General features: G+C 31.0%; 2 protein-coding genes across 2 annotated transcripts; both read right to left on the reverse strand.

Annotated features, from left to right (window-relative positions):
- Positions 1–4319: 4319 nt before the first annotated feature.
- LOC133302142 (protein LURP-one-related 10-like) lies at positions 4320–6481 on the reverse strand. Its single transcript, XM_061501895.1, has 3 exons — positions 6209–6481; positions 4590–4817; positions 4320–4457 (listed from the first exon to the last, which is right to left on the reverse strand). The coding sequence occupies exons 1-3, from the start codon at positions 6479–6481 to the stop codon at positions 4320–4322; spliced, it is 639 nt and encodes a 212-aa protein (XP_061357879.1).
- A 3012-nt stretch (positions 6482–9493) lies between these two features.
- On the reverse strand, positions 9494–11979 carry LOC133302153 (protein LURP-one-related 15-like). Its single transcript, XM_061501906.1, has 4 exons — positions 11844–11979; positions 11414–11598; positions 10348–10578; positions 9494–9727 (listed from the first exon to the last, which is right to left on the reverse strand). The coding sequence occupies exons 1-4, from the start codon at positions 11902–11904 to the stop codon at positions 9620–9622; spliced, it is 585 nt and encodes a 194-aa protein (XP_061357890.1). The 5' UTR covers positions 11905–11979; the 3' UTR covers positions 9494–9619.
- Between the last annotated feature and the right edge of the window lie 1331 nt (positions 11980–13310).

Raw genomic sequence — 13310 nt, forward strand, 5'->3', positions numbered from 1 at the left:
TTACTAGTTTTACTAATTTTGCCTAAAAAATTGTTTATAACTCTTCTCCATTCGTAAGGTTTATTTAGTAATTTTGTTAATACTTACATTTGTATAAAGAATAAATAAAAAGTCAATAAGAAATTCACTAACTGAAAACCAAAAGTGTAAAATATATTTTAATGTTTACTCGAAGATTCTGGGAGAGCTACTGTAGTTCAGCCCCTAGCTGGATATTTTGAATGCTAACCTTCATCTCTGTCTCTATTATATCAATTCTTAAACTCTATTAATTTCAGTCAAGAGACCATTATAAATGACTAAGTTAGACTAACTATAATAAGTGAATATCATGTTTCAACTCAAAACTTTAAAGTATTAAATTTATGGATCCTTCCACTTATATAAATTTCAGTTAATCCATTACCACAATTAATATGAGATTTCATTTGGTTAACTGACAGCTTAATCAATTCTGACACCAAACTTAACTGAAGTATAAATTATTCTTTATCTCATTGGTCCATTGACTTTCTAAGATTAATGCTTTGTGGCCTAGATGACCGTAGCCACTTGAATTCATTGTTGTGAATTGCGATCTCTTCAGTTTTAACAACTATCGTATTAAATTAATATTGCTATTCGCAAATCATAATTTTATATCAATTTCTTACCGAATACTGCTGGATTAACATGTATATTGTTTGAAATTCGTTAACTTAACAAGTTCTAACCAAAGAGTTATATATCATTAACCAGTGTAAAATGATATAAGAAATTTTGTGTACAACCATTTCCATATAAAATCGTAGCAGGTCCCTCTCTATTGTTTGAATATCGATCTTTGCATTTATTTTCAAACCCCTGTAATGTAATATTTTAAAATAATAATAATAATAAATAAAATAGAGGAAGATTATACTTACAACCTTTTACAACCATATCTTAACACCGTTGATTTTTGCCAATCAACGATTATGATTTTCGCAAATTAAACTCATTAATTAATTATTAATTCACAATAAAAGATAACTGTTGATTGGTGGAAATCAACGGTATTAAGATATAGTTATAAGAGGTTGTAAAAAAAAGATTGTAAGTATAATTTTCATCAATAAAATATAAGATATCTTAGATATTTAGAATAAAATATCTTAGATATTTAATAAAAGTGATGATTAGATTTCTTAGATTTTTATAAAGGTAATGATTAAGATTCCTTATATTTTTATAAAAGTAATGATTATATTCGTTAGATATTTATAAAGATAATGATTAAGATTCCTTAAATTTTTATAAGAGTAATGATTAGATTCCTTAGATATTTATAAAGGTAATAATTAAATTTCTTAGATTTTTATTAAAAATAATGATTACATTTTTTTTTTAAATTCTATAACCCCCAATAAACTTAACGGTAAGAAGAAGAGAGTGAAGGAAAGAGAGAGAAGGAAAGAGTGAGAGAGAAGGAAAGAAAGGGGAAGAAGAAGAGAAAAAGAAAGAAAGAAAGAAAAAAAGAAAAGAATACGGAAGCTAATATTGAGAGTAAGCAACTCTTTCTCTCCTTTACTTTTAAAATTGATTTTTATTTATTTTAGAAAGCTATGTTGGTTATGTTATTATTTATGTTATGTTAAAATTTCTTTAAAAATTGTGAATATGTCGTTACTCTGCCAAAATTATTTTATGAATTCTTTCTATTCTTTTACTTTATTTTCAGTATTTGGCTTTGTGAATTTGATGAATTTACTTATATCAGATATGAAAATGATCTTGAATCAAGTTTATAGAAATTAAAGAATTTCTTTTGGTATTAAATGAATACTAATGGAATATGTAATCTTTTACTGAATGATTCTGCTGTGACTGACCCACAAGGGGATCAGAATGGTTATAGGGTAAGGGACGCCTTATCATAGCTTGAGCTCCGCCATACAGAATCATTCACATACAGAACCCACAGAATTTGAGCGCTTACAGAATTGAACATTAGTCATTTCAGTTAAAGATTACACGTTTGTATATATGTATCTAGAACCCACAAAGTTTGGGTAGAACCCTCAAAGGTTTGGGTATAGCTGAATGAAAAACCCACAAAGGTTTGGGCTTATATTTATTGTTTATGATATTATTTTCTTATTATAAATTTTATTCTGTGAGAATGATATTTTTCACTAAAGTGGCTGGATTGGTTATAGTTCAAAAACCCTAATATTACAGAGATTTATCTCACGTGTGTTTGTTTTTATGCTAACCTTTCTAGAGTAAACGACATGCCACTAGGGATAGCTTTGGAGTAGGGTAAACACTATGATTAAAGATTTTGAAGACTATATGGAGTTCAGTGGAGCAATTAATAGGAAAAAAAAATATTTCTTTTCAGTTTAGATTAAGGTGTATTTTCGATATAATAGTGAATTTGAGTTCTGTACAATTAAACTTTAAGAATATTTTGTCACATGTCTTATTTGATGTTATGTTTGAATTTTATTATAATTCATATTCTCTTATTTAAATTAAGATTTAAGAACTAATATAATATTCTCTATACTAATAAATTATAAAGGATGTTACATGTAATGAAAGAGTTTTTATTTATTATATTGTATTCATTTCCATTTCATTGGAGACATGAATTATCTTAGAAAAGAAAAAGGTGAGATGCGGTATCTAAGCCTAGTGTCAGGCCATGATGTCTTACTAGTAGTTTATCTTTCTTTCTTTTTTTATTCTTTTTTTGTGGTTACAGCTTGTCCTGTATGTTCAAAGTTTTATGAGAGTCGATTATTTCATGTGAAAAAATGGTCATGTGATCATGTTATACATTTTTTTTTCTCTTATCTCATCATCAATAAATGGTTGTAATCAAATAACATGACCACGTGACTACTTTTTCACATAAGAAAATCTACTCCCAGATTTTATTGCGTATATTTTCTCCTATTGATTTTTTTTTAGGTGGGGTTAAATACCATACTCCAATCTCTAAGAAGAAATATAAATTCCATCACCGATAAAATCTTTACATCGGTTAGTGGGAATCAAATTCACGCCCTTGCAAGATATGAGTCTAATCCTATTCCTTAGCCAACTACACCAATATTGATTTTCTCCTATTAATTTTTACCCAAAGGAACAATAATAGTCGCACTAGATAGTGCATATATAACCAAGACAAACATTACAAAGGTGTACATTATGGCTGTTGGGTTAGCATGTGTAGACAAGTTCAACATATTTAAACAACTGTCATGGTTTCCACTTGTTTCTGAGGACCGTTTCCTTAGTTGACTTCTTTTGATGTCTCATTCCTCTACTTTTTCTGTTGTTTTGATTAATTCAGCACCCCTTGTGCATTATTGGGTTAATAGTTTCTCGTTGAGGAGAAAGTGAAACTATTAATTTTCCTATTGAAAGAAAAAGTGTGGAACCCACCAAGTAAAAAAAACAAATAAAGTCGGCGAGACTCTGTTGCATTATTTCCGGGAGAAGAGTACTAATGACACGTAATAAAAACTTTTACGTGCACATGTTTCTATTTACCCCAAAAAAAAAACTACATGCTTTGTAGTAGTCTCAGCACACTTACTCCTTTCATTGAGGAGTTGTCACTTATAGAAAAAAAAAAACAAAATTTTTCTTTTCTCCACACAAACAAGTCAAAAAATATATAATTTTCATTAGCTTGAATCACTGAATTATATATGAGCTCGTTTGTTTCGCCTTCTAAAAAAAGTAACTTTTATTTATTTCTTATTTTAGAAGTACTTTTTATAAAAGTTAAAGATATTTATATTTTTATAAAAATATTTAGTTTTTGAAAAAAATATTTGACTTTTGACTTCTGTTTTTTTTAGTAGTTAAAATTTTTAGCTTTTGAAAAAAGTAGATTTTTGACTTTTTTATGACTTATGCTTTTTTTAAAAGCAGACATCTAAACGAACTAAAAATGAGAAGTACTTTTTTTCAAGAAAAAAAAAAGCAGTTTTTGGAGAGAAAAAAGTCCATTCAAACAGGCTTATACCTTTTAAGTGCTTAATATACAAGTCTTAAAATATTATTAAGCATACAATAATTTTATGAAGGGTAAAGTGTGTGTCATTTTAAAGGATGTAAAGTTGTGTCATTTTAAGAGAGAGAAAGAGATAGATAAAGGAAGAGAGAGAGTTGACAGAAAAAAATAAAGGTGTGAGTCCCACCTCTTTGTGAGAGTGAAAGGATGTAAGTTGTGTCATTTAAAAGGATAAACATTTTTCCCTTTTATGAAATAGTATCACCTAACATAAGGAGTACAATAGAACTTACTATATATATAACATTACCTCTAATTGATCATCATACTACTCATCATCTCCGTTAATCTCGTCAAGAATCACAATTAGCGCCACTATGAACGCATAATCAATGTTGGGATACACTGTGACCATGAAATTGTCTTTCCCAATCACAATACTCTGAACAGTATGCTTCTTATGCATCTGCAATAGCATTCCCGCAAGATGTTTTAATTATTTTCGATAAACAATTAGCATAGTTAAGTGATAATTCACTAAAAGTAGTTAATAATAACCAGTTGTTTTGTTTATCTAAACAGAGGAATTTAAATTTACCTGGGCAACGATGTTGTTAGATTCACCAGCATAAACAATGCAAGATCGTTCAAACCAACTACCTTTGACCTTAAAGTCACAAACATCTTCTTTGGTGTTATTGGCTAAGAACACATCTAGGTTGGCCTTAAACTGAATAAGGGATGATCGTTTCAAAGTGAAGATTAGATCTTTGGTTTCTGTGCTTTCACCCCTAAAAGCTTGCCATCGATCATGTGCAGTCATTATCTGCATCAATAATATATACATTTACTTGTAAGTTGTAACATTAAATTCACTTAAATTTAGATTGTGATTCATTTGAGCTATATGAAGATTAAGAGTACTGCTGAATTTCTTGTGTATTAATGCTTTGAAAAAAGATATAAAAAAAAAACAAAGGATTTATTTCTTGAGATGCATGGTCCTACATCAAATGATGTGATCATATCTAGGAGAAATTCAGAAATATTACGAGAATATTAATACTCTCAACAGTTAAAATTTGATTTTAAATTCTTTACTAATATCTTAATTCAATTTAATCATTTCATTGGACTTGAAAGTATTATTCTCAAAACATTATAATAGTTGTGTGAATTTTATAAAAAAATGCTTAGTAAATAATAATACTTGTGGAAGTGGATTCTAAAATGTTGTAAAGATTTAAGCCATTTAAGCCACGAGAACAATGTAGTGGTGAGGGTCTTGAGTAATTAAGTTCAAAACTCAATGTCATTATTGTATAAAATAAAATAAAATATTGTAAAAATCCTGGTCCAAAATTGATTTTTTTTTTTACGGGTGAAATATTTGCAGTCAAAAGTAAAATCAGATATAGATTAAAAATATATGTTAATGATTTTTCAAATTTTTTATAGTCTATAAAAAACTAAAATTACTTCTTTTAGATTTTAATTCTTTTTAAAGTAAACCATATATATTAGTTTCAGTGTAGAGCATATGTACTTTTGGTTTAGGAATTGGAAGTGATATATAAACATTACAAATACATAAATATTAGGGTTTCAATATAAAGATGTTATACTATACAATATGAAAATATAAAATTTGTAAACATCAGCATAATAACTCTACTCTAATGATCGCGAGTCACGACATATATGTATCTGTATGATCCTAAAAACTTTTTGATCGCAAGAAACAAAAAATAAAAAAATGGAAGAAAACAAGAGAAATTAGGCTTTCTGACTCTTCTAAAGCAAAATCACAAACATATCACCGATTTATTTTGTTTTGGTAAATTATTATCAATATGATGAGAGTGAAATGCATATAGAAAACGTGCGCATTTAAGACACGTATAATTTTCATGCACAACTATTGCATAAAAATTAGCACAATACAAGACGTGCATATTGGCCGCGCATTCAAGTCACCCATATATCATATGGGTCTTGTACAACACGACAGATGATAGATGCATTTTGGTTTTTGTCCAAATCGCACATGGAGTTATGCATGACTTAAACGCACAATTCTTTGTACACGTTTTACTCACATTAAATTAATAAATAATTGAACAAAAATTATACCGTATGTCTTAAATTTTGCATCAGAGTCTAAAAGCTTAACAATTAAAACGAGGATATAGGTGATTGCTAGAAAAAGTTACAAACCTTCCGTCGTAGGGTGACAAGGGGGTTGTTAGCGGCGTCGATTAAGACACGACGGTCACGTAAGGTTAATAGAGAACCCTTAACTTTGAAAATAATATTGTTGTTCATGTCTGTAACCGCGAAGTTTCCATCTGAAATGGTCATCACCTTTTTCATGACGGCCAGATCCACTGGATACGGAGCACAAAATTGAGGACCAATGACGACGTTGGGAATCGCCGGCATGTTAGGGGGAGCAGAGGGCTGTGGCAGAGGATAATATGGATACGCCATGGTTATTGAACTAAAGAGAAAGAAACACCAAAATGATGCCCTTGACCTTTTCTTCTGGCTCTTGTGTGATCTGCATGTGGGATAGGATGGTTGTTTATATATATATATATATATATATATATATATATATATATATATAGTCAAAGATCCTATCTCATGTATAATATTAAATCTTAATTATTGATTTTTATTAATTTAATCGCTATAATTTATTGAAAATTAATAATTAATTAATAAGTATAACCCAATAAATTTTAGATCAATGAAAATCAATTGTTAAAATTTGATGTCAAATTTTTTAGTTTGATATATATCTCTCTATAATTAATCTTCTTTTAAGGAGCTCCTGTTAAGGGATGTCTCCACGTTTGTTTCTGATTGTTTAGTCTTTGTTTTTTTGGGGTGTGCTCCTCTTTATTTACAAAAAAAATAAAAAATAAATAAATGATAATTATGGATTAAGAAACGGGAAGTTGTTATGGGACATTGATATTAATTATCGTATCTGGTTTCTCAATATGCCTAAAGTTTATTAAATTACGAAGCTACAGAGAAATGAGTTTTTTTTTTTTTTTTGGTTAGATGAGAAATGAGTTATTTATTCGTATGAGATGCTACGTTTGGCTTTTTTTTTTTTTTTTTCCTTCTGTATTTTTTTATACGTACGAAACTAGCTATCAGAATTCAAGAGGAACGTGACAAACCAATAATGGAGATTGTAGTTATTTTTATTTGAATGAAAATCTAAAATATAATCATTTTTGAAGAACTAAAATATATAAGACAAACTCATGAGTCTTAGCTCAAGTAATTATTTAGGATCAAACTTCATTGAAATTGTCATTTATCTTCTTATACTAAATTTTATTTCTCGTTTATAATAAATAAAGAAAAAGTCTTTAACGCCATTGTATTGCTAGCTCCTAAATGAACATGAGAGGAATTGAGGCTGAAAAGAAATAAAAAATAATTAAATAAAGAAAAAAAAAGAAAGACAAAAGAAAAAAAGAGGAGCTGATAATCCAAATTAGAATAGGTGTGTAAGCGTTTTTTTTTTTTTGTTGGAAATAAGATTTATAAAGTAATTTATAGGTGTGTAAGCGTTGAAACCCTTTTAAGAGGATTTTAATTTGGGGCACTAAAATGACCAAAATTGGGGTATTGTTTATACAAAAATAAAAAAAGAGAGGCTAAATTACATATATTACATTTCTCAAGTTTGGTATATGAAGTTTATTAATTAAATGAGGTATTAGTTAACAAAGTACCACTCAAATGCATTCACATGAGGTGTGTAAGATGTTAAAATAAAACTTTATACACTACCATTGCATTTAAAAAAAAAATTATATAATAAACTTGAAAATTGACTACATTTTAAGGGGGGGCGGTTATCTTCTATGATTTAGGATTTTTTTTTCCCACCAAGTCTAACACCTTAATTATGTGTGAATTTTACTCCTTACGGTAGTTTATAGGAATTATGTGCTACAAAATAAATGTTGAGCACCAAGGTGAAAATGAACTACAGTTCAGAACTGGAATCTATATTTTACCATAAACTTATCTAGGACTTTTTAGAAAGTTAGCTAATTAAAGAATTGTGTACCAGTATACCCAGAAAATAATTAAATATTCATCATATCTTGCTTTTGGTTATCATTATTCGATAGTTGACCTAACTATTATTTTTAGAGAATAATATAAATTATTAAAAAGGTCATCACTTAATAGCTTAATTTTTAAATTAAATTAATTCTTTACATGATATCAAAGTCTCATGTCTTAGGTTCAATTCTCACTGTAACATCCCGGGCACTGACGAGGGCGGGGAGTGATTGCCGGTGCGAAAAGGCATGGACAAGGAGCGGCTCCTGGCAGGCTTCTAGGGACGGGGTACATGAATGAATCGAATCAACACCCGAAAGAGAGGGATTCCAGAGACTGTGCTGGTATGGGACGGTACAGTTGGGAATGACTTATAAGAATTAATTGGTACTACTTATACTAACAAGATGCATATACTTTTCGGTAGCCTGGAACGGAAGAACTCCATAGTTAAGCGTGCTTGACTTGGAGCAATTCTGGGATGGGTGACCTCCTGGGAAGTTTTCCCGGGAAGTGTGCGAGTGAGAAAAAAGCACACTGAAAAGTCAAATGTTAGTATGTGGGGATAGTCGTTGATTCTTGAAGTAGCCGAGCGTTACAAGTGGTATCAGAGCATGGCCTCTCTTCCAGTACGGTATGGTTCAAGGACGAACCAGGCGGTGTGGTTCAAGGACGAACCAGGCGGAAGCTGGTGGGCATGTAACATCTCGGGCGCTGACGAGGGCTCGGAGTGATCGCCGGTGCGAAAAGGCATGGACAAGGAGCGGCTCCTGGCAGGCTTCTAGGGACGGGGGTACATGAATGAATCGAATCAACACCCGAAAGAGAGGGATTCCAGAGACTGTGCTGGTATGGGACGGTACAGTTGGGAATGGCTTATAAGAATTAATTGGTACTACTTATACTAACAAGATGCATCTACTTTTCGGTAGCCTGGAACGGAAGAACTCCATAGTTAAGCGTGCTTGACTTGGAGCAATTCTGGGATGGGTGACCTCTTGGAAAGTTTTCCCGGGAAGTGTGTGAGTGAGGACAAAGCACGCTGAAAAGTCTCGTGTTAGTGTGTGGGGACAGTCGTTAATCCTTGCAAGTTGCCAGGCGTTACACTCACCGTACTCCACTTTTTTTTTATTGGAATTTTTGTCCACACTTCAAATTTAATGGGTGGGTTGAATTGATTCTTTACAACTATCGTTAGCTCACCTCATTTAATCAATTAATTATGTTTTGAGGTTGTCCTACCTAAGATTTTCTCCAACTCATATATGAAGTTACTCATGTAATTGTGCATTATTGTTGCTGTAATAACTAACGTGCAAATAATACTTTAAAGCATTAAAAGAATTTACAAAAAACAATTAAAATAAAAGTACAACATAATCTCATTTTTATCCCTTACATCTGATGAAAAAAACGAAAGAATACACTACTTAAAGAAACTGAGATACACAACTATAAGTCTATAACCCATCAGAGAGTTTTAGCCCAAATTAAGCTTAATTTTCCCCTGTGAACTTTCCTTGGTCGTGGTTAATCAAAAGTCACAATTAGCGCCACAATGAATGCATAATCGATGTTCGGACACACAGTGACCATGAACTTCTCCCTGCTAAATATAGTCCCAAGCTTCTTATTTATCTGCAATAACAATTATCTCCATAAATTTGTATTTTCAACTAATATTAGCACTTCTTTCTAGCGTCTATAATTTGAAAAAGAAAAAAAGATAAAAATATCTTTAGCAATTTTATTCAAAATATTGGGCCATTAGGGGGGAATCCAAACTACCCCCATAAACAAAACCAATGGTCCTATTGCGATCCAAAATTTTAATAAGGCAAGAAGATTGCAAGTCTTTCTACTTTATTTCACATGAAACTTTTTTCCTCACACCTATTCTCAACAAAAAGGATTAATTTATCTGTACTAAAAAAAAAAAAGGATTAATTTATCTTTTTTTTACCATTTTTCTTTTTTGTTGCAGAGAACTAAGTAAAATAATAAAGGGAAAACTTCACCAATATCTCTGTAGTTTGCTTCAAAATCACTTATATCTTTGTGATTTTTTTTTATCACATATATACCTGTGATTTGTAAAAAGGTATATTTTTTTTTATTACATATGCAGTTTTTTATTTTTTATAGAGCACAGGGGTATATATGATAAAAAAAAACATATAATATAGTAATTCTGAAACAAACCACGGCAGCATTGATTCAACTTTTTCCAATAATAAATTATGTGTCAAAAAACAAACCTGAGCAACAACAGTAGTGTCAGACTCGCCCTTGTAAACATCCCAAGATGTTCCAGACAAATTTGCTTTGACCTTGAAGTCACAAACTTCTGTTGTATTATTTGCCAAGAACACATTTAATTTGGTCCTTAGATGGAACATTGACGAGGATCGCTTTCGAATAAAGATCAGATCCTTTGGTTCCTCACTTTCACCTCTAAATGCTTTCCAACTATCATTTGCTGCCAGTAGCTGCACGACAAAGCAGTCACTTCCAAGTTAAATTTCATAAATTTGAAATACTACTCTCTCTTTTTTTGGTACATAATTTGAAATACTACTTAATTAAATGTTGATTCATGAACTATTATATATATATATTTTATAATTTTGTCCTTCAATCTAATTGTAATTTCAGATTTATGCTTAAAAGGATACATTTTAATGTCTTACATGAGCTTTGTCAAATACTCCATATATACCAATTACCAAGTGCAAGTGTGCAACACAACATTCCTTGAAAAGATACTACTCACCCACAACACAATAATAAACCACTTTTCCCCGTTAAATCCTGACTCTGATGACAATTTCGTTATGTAATTTTACCTTGTATATATGCAAAATGATTATTTTTCTGAATTCAAATTCATGACCATTCGATTACAAATGAACAACTTTAGCATAAACAGTTTAATTAGCATAATTGCTCGAGAATCACCTACAATATATAGAGATATTTTTTTTCATGTTGTGACACATATGTGGTGGGACCCGCCATTTAAAGAAAAAAGAAAAATGAATGTCACGATTTTCGATGATTGTGTAGGAGATAAAACTACTCTTATGATGCAATATAAGAGTAGTTTTTCCCTACATATATTATAATTAATCCCACCAAAAACTTTTATGCACATTCACTTTGATTCTATCACACATTAACCAATATAAAGAAGAAGAAGAAGAAGAAATACATACTTGAGATGTTCCTACTCATTATTAGATACCAACAATAAGGGAAAAATAGAGGAAAAGCAACAGAAATTCATAGCAGAAAGAAAATTGAGATGGGAGTTGATGAACCAACCGCTCTGCGAAGATGGACAATGGGGTTTCCATAAGCGTCAAGTAAGAACAGGTGTTGGCGAGGTGTTACGAAGGTAACGAGAGAACTCTTAACCGTGAGAACGATGTTTCCATTAATGTCTGTGACAGTGAAGTTATCACGCCTAGTCCTTTCCTTTGTGATAATTAAATCAACGGGATGTGAAGCTGTAACAATAATGGTAGTTTATAAATATGTAAACTGTGCTTCTAAACAGGATTTATTGATCATACAGAATGAGCCTAGCTAAGTACAAAATGGATTTACAATGAACAAAAGGATGATGATGAGAATGAAATTCTGTCTTAGAACAGAGAGAAGTAATAGACAGAATTTTTTTTTTTTTTTTTTTTAAAGAGTTATTAATAAACATGCACAAAATGTGCTAGTTGAAGTTCATAGAGGTGCATACCAGGAGCACAGTACCGAGGATCGATGATGGCTGTGGCAGAAGATGGAGGTGGATTTGCCATGATGGTTGAAGTTCAAAAGGGTGGTGGCAGAAGAATGAGTTTTAGAAACGAGTTTCTTTGTTAATATTGTTGATGTAGAATCTGAGGTACTAGTTGGGTACAGAAGCTTTGTTGTAATATATATGTTACAGGATCGGAAATGGTCAACCATGTTGAAGGGAGGTTTCTTTGCGGATAAGGATTAACTTTGAATTGTTTTGAACGCGATTTGAACTTTATCTTTTGACTTCTGCGTTGTACTTACGTCTAAGACACTTTCCAAAGTTTATTGTCATTGACATTTCAATCAGACACGCTCTTTGACCTGGTAAACTATACGAGGAACATGCACGGGTGGACCTACATGGGGCTAGTGGTGGCCCCCGCCCCCCTTAAAAAATTATTTATTTAAAATTTTTGCATATAAAAAAATTAATTTAAAGGCGGGTTGTAACATCAGACTAGAAAGATACACATAATATATATATACAGTGCCTGGTTAAGTGTAAAACTTGTTATGACAAGCTTTACGTTGTACAAAAGTAATAGCATTGTAAATGATTACAGAATGTTGTAGCTATCAACGAACGGAGATTTTTCAAGTTAAAGGAATACAAAGAGAAAAGTATTGAAGTGAAAAATGAAGCTTTTGACCGGTACATGCAAAATGTAGATTTACTAGAAGTATTTTAAATGGAAATAGGTAGTATACCCTAGAAGTATTTACTAGAAGCTTTTTACCTATTTATGACCGGTACAATTAGAACTAGGTAGTTAAAATGGAAAAATATTTTAAAAACTGAACTAGACCAACTAGTGTTAGTGGTCGGATTTTGAATCAGTTATATTTTAGTTTGATTATCACTCAGTTTATCTGTGATTCAAAAACAAATCTAATAGCTACTTGAATTCTGATTTAATGTTGAAACATTGGCCAAAATGAATTGGAATGTCAGTGATTATTGAATAGACGAGTACATATAATTTTTTCGCCCCCCATTATAATAATTCTTGGGTCCGCCAACATGTCAACTTTGTTGTTTTGAATAATAAATTTTTTTGAGAAATGAGACCTTTCCAATACACATACATCTCGACTAACATATGGAAAATTAAGACAGCAACATGATAAAAACAGAATTATATTGCATACTTACATTAGTGTTTAATGCATTAGTCTTTACTCCTCTTTGTTCTTTTGTTGATGTGGTTTACCGATCCGTTATTGATAACGACTTAATTATTTTCAATTACGGATGCATTGCTTAAAATTTTTAAGGGAACACTAGATTGACTTGCTGTGTTAAATATTGCAATAATTTTACCAAAGACAAAAATTACAATAATCGAGCAAGTCAATATCACCATCATAAATAAATTAAGTCCACATGAGTCAAGACCACAACCATACATAAAAAAGCATATCC

Source organism: Gastrolobium bilobum, unplaced genomic scaffold, assembly GCF_033153095.1.
Source record: "Gastrolobium bilobum isolate Gb01-03AN ecotype WA unplaced genomic scaffold, APGP_CSIRO_Gbil_v1 utg36412, whole genome shotgun sequence".
NCBI lineage: Eukaryota > Viridiplantae > Streptophyta > Magnoliopsida > Fabales > Fabaceae > Gastrolobium > Gastrolobium bilobum.

Excerpts from the sequence above, each read along its gene's own strand:
- LOC133302142 (XM_061501895.1), bottom strand. The coding sequence starts at position 6,481 with ATGGCGTATCCATATTATCCTCTGCCACAGCCCTCTGCTCCCCCTAAC. Across the intron at positions 4,818-6,208 it reads TTGTCACCCTACGACGGAAG|ATAATGACTGCACATGATCG; the intron begins GTTTGTAACTTT and ends TTATTGATGCAG. Across the intron at positions 4,458-4,589 it reads CTAACAACATCGTTGCCCAG|ATGCATAAGAAGCATACTGT; the intron begins GTAAATTTAAAT and ends ATGCTATTGCAG.
- LOC133302153 (XM_061501906.1), bottom strand. The coding sequence starts at position 11,904 with ATGGCAAATCCACCTCCATCTTCTGCCACAGCCATCATCGATCCTCGG. Across the intron at positions 11,599-11,843 it reads TCCTCGGTACTGTGCTCCTG|CTTCACATCCCGTTGATTTA; the intron begins GTATGCACCTCT and ends TTATTGTTACAG. Across the intron at positions 10,579-11,413 it reads TTGTCCATCTTCGCAGAGCG|CTACTGGCAGCAAATGATAG; the intron begins GTTGGTTCATCA and ends TTTGTCGTGCAG.